Source organism: Cryptomeria japonica, chromosome 7, assembly GCF_030272615.1.
Source record: "Cryptomeria japonica chromosome 7, Sugi_1.0, whole genome shotgun sequence".
Taxonomy (NCBI): Eukaryota; Viridiplantae; Streptophyta; class Pinopsida; order Cupressales; family Cupressaceae; genus Cryptomeria; species Cryptomeria japonica.
The window spans coordinates 49085157-49106943 of record NC_081411.1 but is presented as its reverse complement, the minus strand read 5'-3'; the positions used below and the strand labels follow the sequence as shown (position 1 = coordinate 49106943).

The following is a 21787-nucleotide window of genomic DNA, read 5'->3' as shown; positions in this document are numbered from 1 at the left end:
ATAATGCATATAGGTAATTATTAGGCAGTTATGATTTTATAATCTAACTAAATCAAGAATTGTTCTCTTATAAAATAACTTTATTATCAAAACCCTTGAGTGCCAATTCTATAGAAAGTTATGCTTCTTTTAATAGATTATTATCCCTTATTAAAAATGTCAAATAATGTTCTTAAAAGTAATAAGTCATGACCTTGGTTTCTCTCCTCTCACATGAATTGAATGTTCCTTCTCCATTAGTACATTAAAAATCATCAAATTTCATTCTTATTATCATTCACTTTAATTTCTTTAAATCAACAAATCTTAGTGACATAATTGTTCATTGCTAATCTATTTTTTGAGGAAGAAATATATCATATATTACATTAGTTGAGCAACATTATTACAAGGACACCATTTCCGAAAAACAAAAAAGGCTAATATTTTGGCTTGCATCTTAAAATAAAAAATTGGTGCTCATCTATAATATATGCTAAGAAAAGTTTCAACAATCTCAATCATCACTATGTCATTTTATATCTAAATCCATCAAGAAAGAATAAAATTGAATGCTAACCAAAATTAAATTCATATTAAGTAACTAATTGATAATTCGTAAACCTTTTAGTAAATTACATAATCAACTTATAATTTATTTTGTATAATATCTTGAAATTAAATAAATATTTAAAATTATACATTATTTTAAATATCATGCATAGACTTGTATAAAAAAAACTCCTCTAAGCCTCATAAGAAGACCACCTACTTTTCATTGTCATATTTCTTTAATCTCCATACTCCTCATTTAAAATGAAAGACTTGTCCTTGTATGAAAGGTTAAGAAGGGCAAAATGGGTCACAACCCTTCACATATAATGTCATCGCTGTACATAAAGAACCAGACCTCCTTTCAATACATTATCTCTCTTCTAAATATGATTTACTGCTCCATAGCAAATGAATCACTGCTTATTGTATATTAATTGCTATTCCTGTACTCTTCAAAATTAATCTATTTCTTGAGATATATTCATCGCTGCTTATCCACCATATGTGTCTTTATAGATACTTCTCTTTATTTAATCACTCATTGCATTTTTTTTATAAGGTCAAATTAGGAAAAGAAATTGTGAAGCCTTACCATCATAAGACAATTTCTTATTTAGATTCTTTGTCAGATCTGGGGGTTGGGGCCAGGAGATAAAGCCTTTGTATTTTCCTTCGACAAGTTTAACACCTAAACCTGCCTTTTCTAAGAATTTGCACAATTTTATATTCAGGGATGAAGGCAAGGAGTTCTTTTTTGTTATAAATAGCTTGATTGACGTATCTAGTACAACTGCAAATATGATATCTTACACTTGGGATTCCTCTTTGATTATTACTTTATCCAATTTGTATCAGATAATATGTCACCCCTGCTTGCTCCCTCCATGGTGACCCTAGTCGCCAAGATTCTTATGAACTTGGATCGCACCTTATTTGTCTTCATTCTAATCAGTGCTTCCTTAAATATATGTATCTCCAATATTATCGATGTCTTGCTAATGTTGGCTAAACATATCAGTTCCTTTATTTATTCTTGAAGTCACATATATAGTAATTGAAGATGTCAGCCACATGATGAGTAATACGACCAGCATTGAGGTCGACCATATCATATCAACAAAGTCTTTTGTAATATAATCATTGATCACATATTAATGACGTCAGCTACATTGGAGATCCACCATATGAGGAAGTCGACCATCATAATGATAATTAAATCCCTTATGTCATAGTCTATATTCATAATCTGGGCTTTCTTGTATGTATTAATCTTTATTCTACACCCCTTCTAAGCATATAAATTGGCCTGATGGTATCTAGAAGCAAGCCATATATTTGAGGTCTCTTTGTCATTTTAATTGGCATGTTATTATTATGGGAATATCTCAAACTACATTTTGATAGGGTAATTTTTGGTATCCATTATCATTATCGTATAATTTGTCTACCTATGACATTTCCCATCTTCTTTCAATATTTAAAAAAATACAATAAATAAAAGGAAGTCTTCATATATATTTAAGACCCATGGAATGAATTTTGAATCTTCAATCAACTAACTTTACTTTAATGTGCCACATGCCCTTCAAGTGGCCCCCCCAAAGTACCTGTTATTATTTATATTAGTCCTTTAAGTGCATCAGAAAAAGTCACATATGAACTAGTAGGAATAAAGGAACATCATGAATTTTCTTAAATTATTTTTTTAGTATTTGATGAAGGATATGCATTATATTAATATTGAGGAGAATCCTACTTGTACTATGTTTGATGTACGAATGATTTGCTATCAAATTATCACAATGATCATCTATAGATAGAGGATAAAATATTTACCTAAGAAATATAAAGGCTATTAAATATGCATACGTAAATTTAAAAATTTCTCATTAGCATTTTTTTTTTGATATCCAAGAGATTTGTTATTCTATTCTATATTTGATCCATTCTTTTTTTCAATCATACTATTTATAATGGGTGACTATCGCCCTTATAAACTGTCTAGGGAGCAAACCTAGAAAGGATAGCTCACCCGTTGCCTAATTTTTTATGGATCGTTACTATATGTAGTAGCAAGTCTATTTTTGTATTTTAAACAAGACAACAAATTATTCATTCCTATTCTCATGAAAGTATATGTTGTTCTCCTTTCTACCAATCATTGGACTATATTTTTATAAGGAATATTATATGATCTTTGGCAAATGACAAAAATAATATTATGTTCTTTCTTTGCACCAAAAATGAAGTTGATTACTATGTTATTAACTATATTGTTTCTTCTATGGCGAGGTTATGCCTTCAAAACATATGGTGCAAGTGCTATTACATGGATGCGGCAATACTTTAATAAGAAGACTATCTTCTATTTGTCTTTGAATCAAATGGACAAAATATGAATGTAGCTCTTAAAGAATCAATATGGCCTTGAAGATTTATGGAAGAGTTCCATTTGGATACATATGAAAGTACCATATTGCTTGAAGTTACTTTACTCATTCTAGAGAATATCATTTCTAAAGATCAAAATAAACATTGAAGATCATGGGCACCTCACTCAAGTGAAAGCATTCTATAATAAAGGCACCTTGAAGATCATGGGCACCTCACTCAAGTGAAAGCATTCTATAATAAAGGCACCTTGAAGATCATGGGCACCACACTCAAGTGAAAGCATTTTATAATAAAGACACTTTGAAGATCATGAGCACATACTATATATTATATTTTTAGCCATCACTTTGAAATTCTCTATGCAGTGATTGGCTTTGAGGTGATGCCATTAAGGGGGAGTGTACATGACACCACCTAGTGGCTAAATCCTAGATTTAAGACCTAATAGGCATAAGACCTTTAGGCATTATATGCTCCAAATTCAAATAATGCTTGGCCTTAGGTGATGCCATTGAGGGGGAGTGTGCATGTCAATGACACCACCTAGTGGCTAAATCCTTTATTTTAAGTCCTACAGGCACAGTATCGTAAGACCTACGGGCAGATTTTTTTTTTAAGTCCTACGGGCACAGTATCGTAAGACCTACGGGCAGATTTTTTTTAAGTCCTACAAGCACAGTATCGTAAGACCTACGGGCAGATTTTTTTTAAGTCCTACGGGCATATTGTAAATTCTTCTCCTTGTAAAACTTCCACTTGTAAAAGCATTGTATTAAGACCTACGGGCACTATGTAATGAACCTAGGGAGAGGCTAATTTGAGGGGACCGCGGCTCCAATATAATTTTTAAGACCTCACAGCATCATTTTTAAAACACTAGGATTATAAATTATGACAAGATGACTTTTCATGTAGTCCGGAATGCATGATCTTCATGTTGGCATATATTTGTGTCCCTGTTTATCACTGTCAAAGAAGACCTACGTTACTGGGGTGCTTCATTTTTTCTTTTATGGAAATTGACATGTGATCCCCTATTAACATTAAGGGGGAGTGTTAGAACATAATGTTATTAGGGATCACATCCTTATAACATTTATATATAATGGTCTAATATAAGGTTCTAAAACCTTATATATTATATGCTTTATAAGCATATCCCATTTGAAATAATTATAATCTAATAACTATTAGATTATTAATTATTTATAAGTGGGGGTTATTGAAAAGGTGTGACTAGTGAAGTCACCCTTCCTCCTATATTTAAGGAGGTTCTCTCTCATTTGAGAGGTGTGTGAATTTGGAGCTTTATTGTGAGTTGTATCACTATGCATATGAGGTATTATTGGCCATGTGGAAGTATTGGAGGAGTGTCCCCAGGTTCATGTCTATTTTATTATAGACTATATTTGTAAGTGTTTTAATTAAATGATGCTTTATGGGGTTTTTTACCCGAAAGGGTTTTCCCCATGTATATCTTGTGTACTGTGTACATTTTGCATGTATGTTTCATATTTCATTTACTTTATAATCTTGTTTATAATGATTAGTATCCTAAGATCCTAATTTCTAACACTAATCATCTATGGAAGCAATTAAGCCTAGTTTAAACTTGATTGGACATTGGCAACCTTAGATCACTCCCCCAATCAAACTCAATCCCTGGTTGGCATGCAGACAAGCCATATGCCAAAACAGCTATCCAGTAATGCCCCAACTTTGTACTAGAGACGAATTTGATTTGTGCAATGTAGCTTCTATGGTTTCTATAGCCTCAAGCTAAAAAGCAATGCTTCTTCTACAAAGATCCATAGATTGAAAACAGATCATGTTTAGTGCGACCGTGTTAAACATAATCTAAATGTTCTAGAACTGTCATTTTGATGTTCCGGTTATTATGAAACCACTACAACAAAACATTATGGACGCATATAGTCATGTGCCTCTTTCCACCTCTCCCTAAGTCCAGGAATCAAGGTAGCTAAGCACACAAAGAGATAGCCAGCGAGCACATACTAGTTTATTTTACTAGTTTCAATCCTACCTAAAGCGCCAAGTGAACAGTTCAAGCTCATGAGAGAATGGTTATAGATGAAATGACTGCTCTTGATACAAACATTAGTAATAACAGAAATGACTACACTTGAGAAAGAGACAAGTCAAAAAATTATGTTATAAATGTTGCAATTAAAAAACTGAAAACTCCCATTGCTTTAAAATTGTGTTTTTCATAATTGGCATATCCAATACAAGAGAAAGCCCATAGAAGAAATGCCCACTCATAGAAAATTGGTCATCGAAAGATAAAGTCAAGTATTAACAACGATACAACATGCATTTAAAATTACAAAAGAAACAAAATATCTGAATAAGTGTAGTAGGAAATTCTTCTAGTATTATCTGTATCTCTATATTTATGTTCAGCAAAGTCTACTACTACTTTGAGGCACTGTGAACAGATTAACCTAAGATCTAAGTTATATGCAGATAAATTTGATGAAAATCCAAACCTCATTTTTGTGCTCCTTCCCTGATAACCATCCTGATCCACGCCCGTCACTTAATTGTCCCACAACTCCATCTCCAATCACACTGCCAAGACTTGAAATTGACATCGAGCTTCCCCCATTACTCGTTCCGGCATCGTAACCACTGATGCTAAGACCCGATCCATTCTCCACCTCCTCAATCCAATCTTCCTTAATTTCACCTTTCCCTAATTCAGTGCCAACAGGTTCTCCATTAAGGGCACTTGGGTCTTCAATTTGTCCTCCATTGAAGGTATTACGTTTTTCAATTTTCCCTATAGTAAAGGCACTCTGTTCTTCAATTTGCTCTCCATTAATGGCACTCTGTTCTTCAGTTTGATCTTCGTTAATGGCACTCTGTTCATCAATTTTCCCTTTATTAAAGTTACTCTGTCCTTCAGTTTGGCCATCACTAAGCGCATCTCCGTTAGGGTTTCTATCTCCATTAAATTCCAGAGTAATTGCCGTTAGCTCACTGATTTCACAATTATCATTATCGAGTGTGGCAGTTTTCACGGTACCATTGATTTTCTCCGGCAGATAACAAGGTCCCAAACTTGAATCATCGTCATCGAATAAATCTTCGTATGACTCGAAAAATTCATCGGGGCTTGCAGAATCTATTGGAATTTGATAATTCTCTCGCGCCATAGAAAAACCAGAAGGGTCATGAGGCTTCTAGAAGTTCACGAAACCTCTAGAAGCTCAAATCCTAAATGATTGAAATGCCTGATGTATTTATTGTATACAGAAGCTTAGATCTACCTGACTTTGATTGAAACATTTCCTACCTGGTATTGTAAAAAGCATCACAGCTCTTTACAGCCAAATTGGATCCGTTCAAATTGCTGGCTTGCGTGAGAACGTTATTGAAAGGGTTTAGTAGGAAAGTTCACAAAGCCGACTCTGCGTATTGTGCAATGTTTGGGTTTCGCATTCGTTTTTCTGCCATTTTTCGATTCGTGTCATGGGAAAACGCGTGGAAATTTGTCGTCTTAGAATGTGTCCGTTTATACCAAAGCGTCAACTGTGTCGTTTGCCCCGGCTAGTGCTTTTGGGATTTTTAGGTACTTGGCAAGCGTGGAATTTGACAGGTTATATGATCGTTTTTGTACTTTTAGATCGTATATTACAACTAATTAAATTAGTGGATCGTATATATGGTAAGCTATTTTTTCCAAAAATTGTATATATGACATTTAAAATTATTAATAAGCCGTGAAAAATTATAAGTAATATATATTGATATATATTATTTTATAATTTTTATTATAATTATATGAATTTATTTAGATTATTTTAAAATAGTAGAATTAAGATATAATTGTTTCTAATTTTATATTATTTTATATGAATTATTAGTATGTTTTTTGTTATATAAATTTTAAAATATTGTCAATTTATTTTTTAATATTTTTTATAAGATTGTCTTAAATATCAACATAGAAACTTCTAGCAATAGAAATGATAAGATATAATCATTTCTAATTTTTTAAAATATTGTAATAAAAAGATTAAAAATAGTTTTTATTTTTATAATAAACAAAAATTTTGGGTGTGAATTTAGAAACTTACAAGTAAATTTAAGATTTTTTTAGTGCATTACTAATTTATCATTATTTTTAAAAATTTTACATTTTTTTTTTCCGATTTTTTTCGTGTATTACTAATTTATCATTGTTTTTTAAATTTTTAATTTTTTTTTTTCCCAATTGTATTTCACTCAAACTTCAATTCTATGAACCTTAAATAATTTATATTAAACTATTCACAAATTTTAAAAATTGACACTTAACACTTTTTTGAAAACGTAAAACGAAAAGCATTAGAATGACTAAACCGTGATAAAAAATTCATATGACAGGCAAGGGTGGCCGTCGAATTCCAGTGCTTCATGGGCTATTCGTTTGCCAATTCAAAAGAGCACAAAGAAGTTACAAAGCTTTTTTTAAATTGTGATATGTTTTTTGGTGTAAAAATTGTCTATTTAACAATTTGTGCTTTTAAAATCATTTTGGCGTATATTTTTCAATTATATTATAGTCATTATTTTGTTTATTTTGGATTTAAATTTTTAAATAAATAATTGTTTTGAAGTTTGAGTGTAAATTTTAAACAAAATTAGTACTTTTAATTTGTAAAAGGAGTGGATGTATTTTCATAGGAATGAGAAAGGGGGTCTTCTATTCTCCATACAAAATAGCACCTAGTCAAAAATATAAAATTTGCAATTTTGCAAATCACAATGGATTTTTATGTGATTTTTATTGGTTTGATCCTCTTAATCTACCTTTTCAATGTTGTAAAAATACAAAAAAATTATTGAAAACAATTGTCTTATACAAATTTGTGTTTTTTATTAGATGTTGTTTTGTATGGAGAATAGTCGTTGCCATGAGAAAGTGATGTAAATGAAGTCCAATCACTCTAGAACTATCATTATCATAAGTAACCTCTTCTTTAGTACCACTACAAAAAAAAATTCAAGTCAACAAGAGATAATAACTAATAAATAATTCATTCAATTGTACATAGGTATCTATTTATCTATTCCCAGGGTGTTGCAAACACGTGAAGAACATAAGATCGGCAAGATTAACATCACCTTAACATTCACTCACTTGATATTTTGCATCATGTAATGCCTAAACATGAAACATAAAATGATTCAAGTACAAGATGTAAGAGGATGGCCTCTTTATACCAAGAGAATCCATATGCTCATTGATCTCATAAGTGAATCTACAACTTTGAAGTGTCAACTTTTTAAATTAAGGGCTTCTCACTATCCACCATCTCTTGAATAAAATCATGATGTACATCATATATGATTAGTATGAGCATGGTACATGGCATTCCTACCCAGATATATAGCACTTTGACTGTCACAACTACTTTAACTCATTGTGTTAATGAAACCAACTTTTGAACACAATTTATCTAATCATACCACCTTCTACAAGCATGTGCAACAACCGTGTACTCTACTTCAATAGTGGACAATAAAATTGTAGGTTGTCTTTTACTCATCCAATTGAAAGAATTGTCAAACAAAGAAACATGGCCATTAATGGACCTTCACTATCTAAGTCACTTGTCCATTCAAAATCAACAAAGCTCTAATAATAACTTTCTCATATAATTAATTAATTACTCACAATTATCTAAATACCCTCTTAATGCAAGCCTTGGAATGCTCTCTATCAAGGTTAAACATAAACCTATAGAGAAATACCATGCTTAGGCAACATTCAATATAATGCATGCATTGTGTACATTAGACTCCCTAGAATGTCAAAGTTTAGATCAGATTAGATATCTGATCCGTTTTGTTTTTTTTTTTAATACTTGGTTCTCACTAAACTATATGACAATGAACTCTTGAGTGTAGGTTGTTGTACATGTGAAGGGAACACAACTTAATGCATAATGTATTTGAGTTTGCTGAATGAAGAAGATCGATATCTAAAAGGCTTGCACTTATGATTATTGTCCTTGCCTATCAAACTCGAACTGCACCATGATATATACCTTACAGTAGAGGCATGTTAATGGACAGACATGCCTCTACGTACGTGGAGACATGTCGATGAATAGACATGCCTCCACGTGCGTCGAGACATGTCTCTTCATTGAGATGTCTCTATACCGAAGGTTATGCAAGACAAGGATTCTCTAATCATTTGTTATTCGGTTGATAATCAAACAACGATTCCTCTTAATCGTTTGTTAGCAGTTAACAATTCTTCTAATTGTTAGTTATTAATGTTACATGCAAGTAATGACTTTCATAATCATCTTTGAAAGGAGATCAACTAAAGTAGATATACACGACAATAAATACATATCAAACTATTTAATGTGGAGAATTGATTTATATTGATCATTTCATTTGATCAATATAATCGATACTTATAGATACGGTGCTCATATTCTAATTTATATAAACAATAATAAATATAAATTATGTATATATAGATATTCATATATATAATAATAATAAGAATACTTATTAAGAAAAAATGGAGCGAAAAGCTGAATGTAAAAATTCGCAAAGGGAGAAGAAGGGTGAGCCGGAACAACAGAAGCTTGATAGGAAGGGCAAAGAATCGAGCAACTCAAAATCGGACCAGATACAGAGAATTGATGTGGAGGAGGAGATCCAGATGGATGCTGAATTTCTCAAAGATCTGGCAATAATATGTCACTTCATAGGGCCGCAGATAGATCGCAGGAAGATTGAAGGTTGGATCAAAGTAGCTTGGAACACGCCACACATCACTAAATTCATGCCAAGGGGTTTCTTCATTGTGATATTCGCAACAAAGGAAGAAAGACTAAAGGTTTTGGAAGGAGGATTGTGGAAGATGGAGGACAAGCCGTTATATCTACAAAGATGGCACAGGAACTTCGATCCATGGAAGACGGATCCATACAACAAGCCAATGTGGATCAGATTAAACAATTTACCATTAGAATATTGGACAAAAGAAGCGTTAACAAAAATTGGGAGATCCCTGGGCACCCTAATTAATATAGACTCAGAAAATGTATTGGGCGATTCTTACAAATATGCAAGATTACAATTAGCCGCGGTCAAGAAAATACCCTCACAAATCAAACTTTGTGCGTTCGGGATGGAATGGATACAATCAGTCAAGATCGAGGAGCAACATTTTTTTTGTTCCAATTGTGGAAGGCGGAATCACTCCTCATTGAATTCCAGGATCCAGAAAAGGGAAGACAAGGAATGGAGACCAATCCGAAAGGAGAAAGAAGAGGGGAAAGATCAGATATTGAGGATTGAGTCCAACAAGAGGGGGGATGAAAAACAAATGGACATCCTACAACCTGAAGGAAGGGTGGTCCAGACGGACACAACTATAGGAGAAAATCTGGAAACAGGTGAAAAAGTTGAAGATGCGCTCATTAGGGCACTCTCTAAGAATGAAGAAATATCGGATGTCGAATCGGAAGAAGACAAAATTGGAATAACTGACAAAAGAAGCATTAAGCAATCGATGATCATGATAACAAAGAAACCAAAGTCAAATAGGGGTAGGAAATTGAATAAAGCCAAGAGAGAGGAGGAGGCGAAAGAGAAAGGTTTGGTGAGTGTCTCGGATTTTTTCAGACGGAAAAGTACCAAGGGAGTCCAAGGCTCCCTTGGGAAACAATGAGGATCACCACTTGGAATGTCAGGGGCATAATTGCCCCTGACAAACGTCGGATGCTAAAAAGGCATCTGGCGAGGTTAGCAAGCGAAGTAATCTTGATACAGGAAACCAAATGTAATTTGGATGAAGGGAATAGGTTTGTGAGTAACATGAAAGAATGGAGTGGTCTATTCCAACCGGCGGTAGGCAGAGCTAGCGGTCTGGGGGTGTTATGGAGATCATTCGCTGTTGAGGTTGAGCGTAAAAACGGTGGCAGCAACTGGATACAATGTAAGATACGTTGTAAGCAAAGGGGATTCGAATTCTACCTTTGGAATGTATATGGACCCAAACATTCTAAAGAAAAAGAAACTCTCTGGGAAGAACTGTACGAATCACAAGTGGCAACCAAAAATGAGAAAATAATAATGGGAGGAGACTATAATGCGCTATTGGATCTCACAGAAAAGAAGGGTGGAACAAATAAAATCACTAAGGATATGTTGGCCTTCGGGGACTTTATAAGGAGGTGTAATTTGTCGGATTGTATACCATTGGAAGGATGGTTCACATGGACCAATAGGAGGAGAGGATTTTCCAATATTGCAGAACGACTGGATAGGTTCCTGAGCGGGAATGAATGGTTGAAGGAGGGGATCCAATTAACGACCAAAGTTTTGCCTCTTAGCCTATCCGATCATTATCCAGTACAGCTTGAGGTAGGGGAAAGAATATAAGGCGGGAGTGGCTACTTCAAATTTTAGAATATGTGGTGGAGGGATAGCTCTCTAATAGGAAAACTGGAAGAGTGGTGGAGGCAATGCCAATCAATGAAAGGTACGCCAAGTTTCTGCTTCATGAAAAAGTTGTCTTTTGTTAAAAATCAACTTAGGATATGGAATAGGGATGTTTTCATAAATATATTTACGGAGAAGGAGGAAATAGAGGAGGAATTGGAGTCGCTTAATAGGAAGGTGTTCGAGGATGGGATGGGACAGGAAGAGTTTAACAAGGAATGGGAATTGAAAGAGAGGCTGTCTGAAATGCTCGCTAGGGATGAAATTTATTGGAGAGACAAATCTAGGGAATTATGGATTAAAGAAGGAGACAGAAACATGAAGTTTTATCATGACTCTGTTAAAGCAAGAAAGGTACAAAATTTGATCAAGGAAATCAACATTGGAAATGGAGCGAGCATCAAGGATAGAGACCAAATCGGCAAGGTGGAAAATGAATACTTCGAGGAAATCTTGAACTCTATAGGAGATGTTGAAGATGGATTGAGGGATCTGATGTTAGAAGCAACTTCGAAACTCATAACTTTAGATGACAACCAGATGTTGATGGCACCATTCTCAGAAGAGGAGGTCAAGAAGGCGGTCTTCAACCTGCACCCGGACAAGGCCCTAGGTTTGGATGGGTTCACGGCTAAGTTCTTTCAAAATTGCTGGGGATTCTTGAAAGGAGACATCTGTAAGGTGATCGAGCAAGTGAGATTAAAAGGAAAATGTGTAAAAGAAATGAATAATACAGTAATCGTAATCATTCCGAAGAAAGAGGGAGCAAGCAGACTGGAGGATTACAGGCCCATAGCCTTATGTAATGTGATTTATAAGATAATAACTAAGGCAATTGCTAGTAGATTACAAAAATTACTACCAAAAATTATCTCAGCAGAACAAAATGGCTTTGGCCCAAGAAGAGAAATCGCAGACAGCATAATCTTAGCAAGTGAAACAATTCACTCTATAATGACAGAAAAGAAAAAAGCAATAATCATAAAGATTGATATTTTGAAGGCATATGATAAAGTGAGATGGGACTTCCTATTCGGAGTACTGGACAGAATGGGATTTGATAACCAGTGGATAAAAATGATTGAGACATGTGTTTGCTCTCCTCACTTTCAATTGCAGTCAATGGTTCATTGCATGGTTTTTTTAAGAGTTCCAATGGGCTGAGACAAGGTGACCCGATCTCGCCCTTCCTGTTCGTCCTCATGGCGGAAGCTTTCAGTAGACATATTCATAAGTTGAAAGAGATGGCAAGCTGGAAGGGAATCACTATACATGAAGAGTTGCCAGTAATCACGCACTCACAGTTCACGGATGATACAATGCTATTTGGTGAAGCCATCATTAGGGAAGCAAAGGTAATCAAAAGAGCATTAGAAATGTATGCTAAAACTACAAGGCAATATATAAATAATAATAAGATGGAGATAATCTTCTTCAACACCAAAACAACAACGCAGAAGAATATTACAAAGGTATTGGGGTGGCAGGTGGGCAAGCTCCCGTTAAAATATCTTGGTGTCCCATTGTTTGCGGGAGCACCTAAGATGGTTCTATGGGAGGAACTGATTACAAAATGCAGACATAAAGCAGACCTATGGAAACATAGATGGCTTTCACTCCCGGGGAGGATTCAACTGATCAAGTCGGTGCTGACCGCAATGCCTATTTATGCCATGTCAGCCTTCAAGTTGACAACCAAAGCGATACAGGCTCTAGAAAGTTTCATAAAAAAAAATTTATGGGAAGGAGCTAAACAAGAAAGGAAGATCCTGCTTCTCAGCTGGAATATTGTATGTAAAGCTAAGGTGTATGGGGGGGCGGGAATGAGGGTTCTAGAAAAATAGAATCTAGCACTAGGAGCAAAACTGATCTGGAAGATGTATAGATTCCCAGAGAAACTGTGGTGCAAACTAATGCAGAAGAAATACTTGGATTGTGGCGACCCGAGCAGAATCTTAACACTTGATAGCATAAATGGTGGATCATCAATTTGGAAATTCATGAAAGAATGTAGGCACATATAAACTAACCATTTGACTTGGAAGATTGGGAATGGCAAAAAGGCAAGATTCTGGGGCGATTCCTGGGAGAGGTATGAAACCCTTAGCAACACATTTGATTAGGCAGATTGGATCAAAGAAGCTGAAATCACCTATGGGGAGTTCGTGGTAGATTATATCAAGGAGACAGCTCCAGGTAGTGGCATATTCAATTGGAAACCAATCAGGGTAATGAGCATGACTAAGGAGGAACAATTAAGGTTGATAGAGGGGTTGGGAAAAAGGTCTATTTCCATCCAAATGGTGGAGGATGAGATCATATGGTGTGTGGCCAAGTCGGGTGAGTATTCTGCTAAAATGGGGTACCACATCTAATGCCATGAAGAAGTCAACTTGTGGCCAAGTCATTTATGCTAGGACAAGTAGGTGGCCCCAAGGGCGGGTGCATTTTTATGGATTGTGCTACATGGAAGAATCCTGACAGGAGAGAGACTGAAGACATATGGGATCTAGGAACCTTCGGTATGTGTGTTATGCATGAGGAGCGAGGAGACCACTAATCATCTTCTTTTCGAATGCCCCTTTGCCAAAGGATGTTGGAGTTGTTTATGTCAGAACTTAAGCTAGATGTCCGCCACAGAGGAGAACATTGAAAAGCATTTCAGGAGTTGGCTAAAAGGACATAAAAACTCTTTATGGGGATCACTATGGAGGTCATCACCATTGATGTTGATCTGGCAATTATGGAAAGATTGTAATCGCAGGATCTTTAAAGGGAAAAATTTATCACTGGAGCAAGTGATTGATAAAATAAAGGTTGGAATAAGCGAAATAGCTAATGTCAAGGCCTATGATAGGAAGATAGAGTTCATCACAGAATGGGACAGATGGGTTCAAAAGGAATGGGGTACGTTAAAACCACCAAATATTAACATTATAAGCAGGAAGGTAAGTAGGAAAATGGCAAGATGGGAACCTCCAGGGAATGGTTGGTTAAAGTTAAATTTCGACGGGGCGGCTAAGGGGAATCCAGGTAGGGCAAGATACGGTGGTATTGTTAGGAATAATAAAGGTGAAATGATTCTAAGTGTATGCGGACATATGGGGGTGGCGACCAACAATGAAGCAGAGGCTATGGCGTTAGTTAGATGTCTCAAACATTGCAACGAAAGGAATATTAACTCTCTGTGGATTGAAGGAGACTCAAAAATTATCATTAATGCAATTAAAAACGAGGGGACACCAAACTGGAAACTACAAAGGATACTAAAGGGGGTCATGACAGAGCTTGAGAAGATTTTGAACTACAAAATTTCTCACGCTTACCGAGAGGCAAATAGAGCAGCGGATCACATGGCAAATTTGGGGGTGGATTTGAAGGACAGAGAATAGGTTTTAAGGACAGTCACAAGTGAGAGTCTATTAAAAATCTTGAAGGAAGATTACGGGGATTCGTGTAGAAATGATAGGACTGGCATAGGTTAAAACTCCATGATAAAGATTATACGTAGGAATCTAAAAACACTGAATAGATTTCTGTCACAACTGATAAAATCTCCTCAAGAACATTTGATCAGACTTGGGCGGATGGAACTGAGGAACATGACGGAAATATATGGATAGGAAAGGGATAAACCTCATTTTGGAAGTACCTGATCCCAAGAGAACCCTCGGCAGAATCGATGAACAGTGATCTCGTGGCGATGATCAGACAAACTTGGGTTATATAATGAGGTCTCTTGTTGAATATTTGGTGAAGGTGAAAGAAAACAAAGGAGACCTGGATGGTTCACCATTTTGGCCTTAGCTGTATGTGCATAGAAGAAAACATTCGACAACAATGTCGCAAGCTTTTTCTCTCGGATGAGAGAACATGGGATGCACTATGGAGGATGGTGGAAGGAATATTGGGGAGTGAGAGACATTGGTGTGACGGCTTTGTTTATGAGGCGGTGCTATGCCCCATGGTAGACATCCTCAAGGCAATGGTTGTATGTGTGCTAAAGATTGATAGTTTTATCAGAACGGCGGACAGTCAGGCGATTGCTAGTGCAATAATGGATTTGGATTCAAGTTGCTGGGTGAGTCTACTGGGATGTTACTTTAATCCAACTCATCATGTCCCCGACTCGCTGGAGGAGGATTCAGATTCTGAAAACGAAGAGGTGGTTGAAGCATGGGCTGAAAGGGAAAGGAAGAGGAATTTCATTACGAAGGCATGGGAAGTGTTCCAAATGGGGGTGATATATGGTAATCTCGGGCCATTCAGGCGACCGCTTTACTCCGAAAATAACTGGCTCTCAACTGCTGAAGCTGTCAGGGTGGTCGATATTGGGGAGAGAATGGCTATAATTCTCCATTACTTGGGATAACACTGGTTTAGGACTAGCACTTAGGTTTGTCTAGTATGCAAGGGATGTGTATGTTGTAAGGGATACATGCGATGTAAGGGAGCTATCCCCTTTTATAGCACTCATCAATAAAAAAAATAAGAATGCTTATTATTATTACATATATTAATATGTATATAATCATATCAACGATAGTTTGCATTACTTATACATATGAGACTTCTCCGACCGAAGCTATAAAACATCAACACTCCCTCTTAGCTAGGGAGAAGGATTACAAGGTACTCATAGAGGAACTACACATAGTGTAGTAGATATCATTATATGATATCAAGAGAAATGGTCTACAAGTATCAACACTTATGATACTTACCAGAACCCAACATATCCAATATGGTATGTGCACTAGCATCAACCATATGATGCCTACCATAGGGATGTATGAAAATCATGGCATGCTCACAGATATTAAGCACTTAATATCCACCATGATGTATCTCAACAATTTCAGGATATCAGCCTTATGATAAAAAAATTGTTTTAAGAGATATGCACTATCATGACATGTTCACATATATCAACCATATGATATCTATCATGATAGATTGTAGAGTTATTGTAAAGTTGTCACCTTTCAATAACTACTAGAAATACAAGTGATTATCATTCAAAAGTCGTCACTTCTTAATGATGTACGCAAGTGCCCATAATGACAGAAAGAGTTTATATTAAACATCTTTAGAATATATTAGTACAATAATAATGTTGAGACTCAAAACTCAAAATTTACATTTCAACCATACCAAGCTTACCTCTGAAGTGTTCTACCTTTGTTTTGGCGAGAGGCTTGGTGAGAATGTTTTTTGTTTGATCTTCAGTACTAATATACCTCAACTGAATTACTTTTCTCTCCACCATGTCTCTAACATAGTGATAAGGTATTTCAATATGTTTGGATCTGTCATGAAATACTAGGTTTACTGAAAGCTTTATACAACTCTAGTTGTCACAGTGGATGATAGTAGGATCTAAGGATTGTCCAAACAATTCTACATGGAGTTTTCTCAACCATACTGCTTCTCATGCTCCCATAGATGTCGCAATGTACTTTGCTTTTGTGGAGCTCTGAGCAACTAAAGATTGCTTTCTACTAAACTAGGATATCATAGTTGATCCTAAACCGAAGCAACACCCTAATGTTCTTTTATGATCTACCACACTTCCAGACCAATCTGAGTCTGTATATCCATATAGGTTTAGATCTATATTTTTATATTTTAAGCCATATCCAATTGTTCCACGAAGATATCTCAAGATGTGTTTTGTTGCAACTATATGTAACTGCTTTGGTTCACACATGAACTGACTAAGTGCATTCACAACATAACAAATATCTGGTCTAGTATTGACCAAGTACATCAATGATCCAATCATCTGTCGGTAGAGGGTGGAATCTGTTGATTCAGAACTTGCAGTTGCCTCTCTTAACTTGTGTAAGTTTGTTTCCATGGGAATAGACATAGACTTACAATCCATCATTACAAACCTTTTTAGAATGTCAGTAGTGTATTTCCCTTGATTTAGAATGATCTCATCAGTTTCTTGCCATACTTCTAAACCTAGAAAATAGTGTAGGAGCCCTAAGTCCTTCATATCAAATTCAGCTGCAAGTTCTTGTTTACATTTGATGATGAGATGATCCTTGCCTGTTATTAACAAGTCATCAACATAAAGGATAATAATTAACATATCTCCATTTATTACCTTGAAGTAAAAGTTTGAATCTGCATCATTCTTTGAGAAGCCAAGTCCTGACAGATAGTGATCTATCCTTTCATACCAAGCTCGGGGAGCTTGTTTGAGCCCATATAGGCTTTCTTCAATTTGCAAACATGATAATGTTGTTCATGCACTACAAGTCCTTCAGGTTGTTCCAGATAGACTTCCTCCTCTATTACACCGTTAAGAAATGCAGTTTTTACATCCATTTGATGGATTTTCCATCCTTTAGGTGCATCAATAGCAATCAGAGCTCTGATAGAAGTGTATCGGGCAACAAGAGCAAATGTTTCTTCATAATCAATTCCCTCTTTCTGAGAGATACCTCTGGTGATAAATGTTTATTTATATTTTTCAATACTTCCATATGCAGCATGTTTGATTTTGAAAATCCATTTAGAAGACACTACATATTTGTTCTTAGGCATAAGAACAATGTCCCAAACATCATTCTTGAGAATAGACTTATACTCTTTGTAAAGCGGAAAATCGCGATCGAACCCTAGTTGTTCTCCCCTCTTCCAACTCCGGGGAGAGAGAAGGGAGGTTCACTAGGATTCGATGGTTTTCACTTAGGGGAGAGACTTTACATTCAAAAGAGGGGTTGAAACCCACAAGATCCAATCCCACGCAATGCAAGATTGGATGCTAAATGTGTTTCAAGGGTTAAGACAGCAAGGCTACCCTCTTTTGTAAAGAATGTGCATAGAAGAATTAAGCTAGGAATGCATAGAAAATGACAAAGATTCGCTTATAAACTGAGATAGGGATATAGGATGAAGCTGCGGACCTGGAATTAGCAGTAAAATGTTGATACGGCGTTGTCCTGCAAATTTGAGCAAAAGTTGTTGGAACGATGGCGCCCGGCGCCACGGTCCTCCTAAAAATCCGCGAAACGAAGGGAGATCTGTTCGTCTCTGCACAAGGATTCCAGATCTTCAATTTCAGCCGCGTACCTGCAACCTACACATAGAAAAGCGAAGATGATTGGGGGGTTAGGGATTAGGGGTTTGCCTTTAGGTCAAACCCCAGTTTTGGAATTAACCAAGAAATGAGCAAGTGCTGTAAATGTAAATGACTGTAAAACAAGTACTAATACCTTGTTCTAAGGATGTTTGTATCCTTATGTGCGAAGGTATAGATGTTGTATGTTGTATGTTGTAGCATGTAGTATGTGATCTCCTTTTCAATGGTTGAAGCCTTGTCTTGAATGCAACACTTAGCCTTGAATGGAGACTTGAAATGATCAATTGCTTGAAGGAATGCTTGAATGCTTGAATGCTTGAGTATAATTTCCACGCCTTTTCCATCATGTCGAATGAAAGAGGAAAATGTAGTTTATATACTTGTCAATTAGGGTTGATAGACTGATTTTCCCGACCTTAGGCCGACCAGGAAAGTTTAATTTCCAATTTGCAAACAAAAAGACCTGAGACCCCTTAGGAGACCGGGCCCAAAATAGGACCCAGGGACCAGGGCGCTGGGCGCCCTGGTCCTTAAGGACCAGGGCACTGGGCGCTCTGGTCCCACCTCCCGAGACAGCAGGGTGCAAGGAGGTTCAGGCCAGGGTACTTGAAAAATGCAGTTTTCAGTGTCGTGAGCAAGTTTCGGGGTCTCCATTCAGGTTGCGTGTTGCGTCGCCATCGTGAAGACCGAAATGCAGTCGAAATTGCAAGTGTCGCAATTTTAGGACGCTACATTTAGCCCCCACTTTAGCGGGAGTATGTATGCTCATACTTCCGGTAAAGTACAAGGAAACAACATTGAAAGACTCTCACCACGTCAAGGAGGCAAGATACACCAAGCCCCCAGTGGACTAAGGATCTTACGACTTCGATTGACAAAGTAAAAGGGAAGATCACGAGGGAGAACCATGACTGTCAGTAGTAAGGTTCCCTCACTATGAGTCATGCAAGAAAGATATCAAAAATTTTCAAGGCAAGGTTAAATTTGCCAAGAAATTTTCAAGTATCTTGAAAAGATATGAACGGGATGTATGCCCCCCTACGTTAAAGCGATCGCACATGCCTCACCGGGGGTGATTGTTTTAACGTAGTGATACACATAAGAAATGAGAAAGGAAAGGAGCACGTTATCGCAAGGATTTAGCCCCCAAGTGTGAGATAAACCCAAGGATAATAGACACAAAACACAAAGCACAAGGTGACTTCGCTTTCCTCGGGGTCAGTATGCTGTATGATAATTCATGTATATATATCATATGTATGTATGCATAATTATTCTTCATTCCCCAATCAAGGAAGGTCACCTAGAAGAAGGGAACACATGTGTCTTTTGAGTCAACATGAGAGAGATCGAGAGATCTCAATACTTTGCATCGTCCTCAAGTAGACAACACTAAGGACAACAAATAGAAGAATGAGAATAACATATAGAAGAAGTAACAAAAGAGAGGGGGAGAGAATCTGCTATGCTAATGTAACTAGTCTAGCACGTCATCTACCCCCCGATCTTGCTGATCAATGTTTCGGGAAGGCAGGGAACACGCTAGAGGAGGAACATCCAACACAACAGATGGAGCTATCACAAGATCCAAACAAGGGCTATGTTCATGTTCTGAGCCACATTGTTCTTGTCTAGGAGCTAGGATAAGTGCTTTAGAAAATTCATTAGATAAATGGTTATCAACATCAACAAGTTCATATTCACTATCAGAAGCAAGAGGAGTAACATTTTCATCATGCATAACATTTTCATCTATATCATCATCAAGATTTATAAAAATAGGATTTTTAACTCGCACAGGATCAAGACCATCATGCATCTTATGTTTAGGAGATTTAGGCTCAATGTCTGGCTGAGGAGAAAATGGAATAATGCTTGTTGAAGGTGTTTTTGGAGATTGCAAAGTTCGAGAAGCAGCTGCCTGAGCTCTAAGATGACGCTTTCGTCGGCGTTCACGTGCAGAACGATTTCGTCTAGTCTTAGTAGGAAGTGGAGAAGATTGAGGAGAAGGAATGTTCTCGTCCTTAGCACTTGGGTGTTTAGGTTGTGGTCTCTTAGGCTGGATAATAGGAGAAGAACAAGGTCTCTTCTCTCTATAAAAAGAAGGAGGAGGAACTGCTCCATATAAAGGAGGAATTTTTGGTTTAGGGAGAAGACCAAGTCCATCATGACAAGGAGGTATAGGTCCACTCTTAGGAAGTTTATTAGGCATAGTCATATCCATAGGGATGGGTTGGGAATCTTCTTGAGGAAAGACATTAGTTTTATCTTTCAAAGGAAGAACTTCCTTCTCAAGAATGATAGGAATATCAAGTTTAGGTGTTCTAGGTTCACTTAGAGATAGGATCATATCTGTTTTCCACTTTTGATAAGATTTGAAAAGATGATCACTTCGCGGAGGAAGAGATTGGAATTGTTTAGGCCAAAAGTAATCAATAGGAACGCTAGAAGTTCTTTCAGCTGGTTTAAAGAGACTATGATTGACAGTAACAACTTCACCATTATGGGGAAATTTCAAACACTTATGAATAGGAGAAGCAATAGCTTTCATGGAAGACAGCCAAGGATAGCCAAGCTTCACACGAAATTGTTCGGAAGATGGAATAATAGCAAAGTTCACATCAAGAGATTTGTTATGGACCTCAATAGGCAATGTAATAGAACCAATTGCAGGAGAAGAAAATGCATCAAATAATTTCACAACCACATCTGTTTTGTCATAAATCACTTGATTCAATTGCAAAGTAAAAAGAAATTCTTCAGTAATAACATTAACCATGCACGAAGGATCAATAAGCACTCCACGGCAAGGTGTATTCTTGACTTTTGCAACTATGTATAAAGGACCATCAGGTGCCCTAATGGTTTCATTGGAATCAAATGTGATGGAAGGTTCTTTAGGGATTTCTTGCTGCTCTACAAAGTTAATCACATTCGGAGTCATAGACACAAGACCATCAGATGAAAGAGAGGAATCATTAGTCTCAATTGCATTAGAGGTATGAGAAGGTAATGGATCAATAAAAATCTGAAGATTTTGGTTAGGAGGAGCTACAGATGTGTTGCCTTTATCATTCACTCCAGAAACAGAGATAGTATTATTATCAATCAAATCTTGAATTTTACCCTTTAAAGAAAAACATTTTTCAGTATCATGCCCAGGCTGATGATGAAATTGACAAAAAGATTTGTTATCAAAATAAGGTGAAGTAATCTTTGCAGGATCAATTTGTCTTATAGGAGGAAGAGTAAGCACATTTTGTTCCAATAACTTATTCATAA

At 36.4% G+C, this 21787-nt stretch overlaps 2 protein-coding genes across 3 annotated transcripts in view; one reads left to right on the top strand and one right to left on the bottom strand.

Moving 5' to 3' along the window:
• Nucleotides 1-6488, bottom strand: part of LOC131046456 (vacuolar fusion protein MON1 homolog) — a 224606-nt gene extending 218118 nt beyond the window's left edge. For both annotated transcript variants that reach the window (XM_057980206.2, XM_057980207.2), the window contains exon 1: nucleotides 5439-6488. In XM_057980206.2, coding sequence (XP_057836189.2) covers nucleotides 5439-6107 — 669 coding nt within the window. In that variant the 5' untranslated portion in view covers nucleotides 6108-6488. The remainder of the gene's footprint in view (nucleotides 1-5438) is intronic.
• A 4144-nt stretch (nucleotides 6489-10632) lies between these two features.
• LOC131046507 (uncharacterized) lies at nucleotides 10633-11349 on the top strand. Its single transcript, XM_057980268.2, has one exon. The coding sequence runs from the start codon at nucleotides 10633-10635 to the stop codon at nucleotides 11347-11349; it is 717 nt and encodes a 238-aa protein (XP_057836251.2).
• The last annotated feature ends 10438 nt before the right edge of the window (nucleotides 11350-21787 follow it).

Coding starts and splice junctions, on each gene's coding strand:
- LOC131046507 (XM_057980268.2), top strand. CDS start 10,633: ATGAGGATCACCACTTGGAATGTCAGGGGCATAATTGCCCCTGACAAA.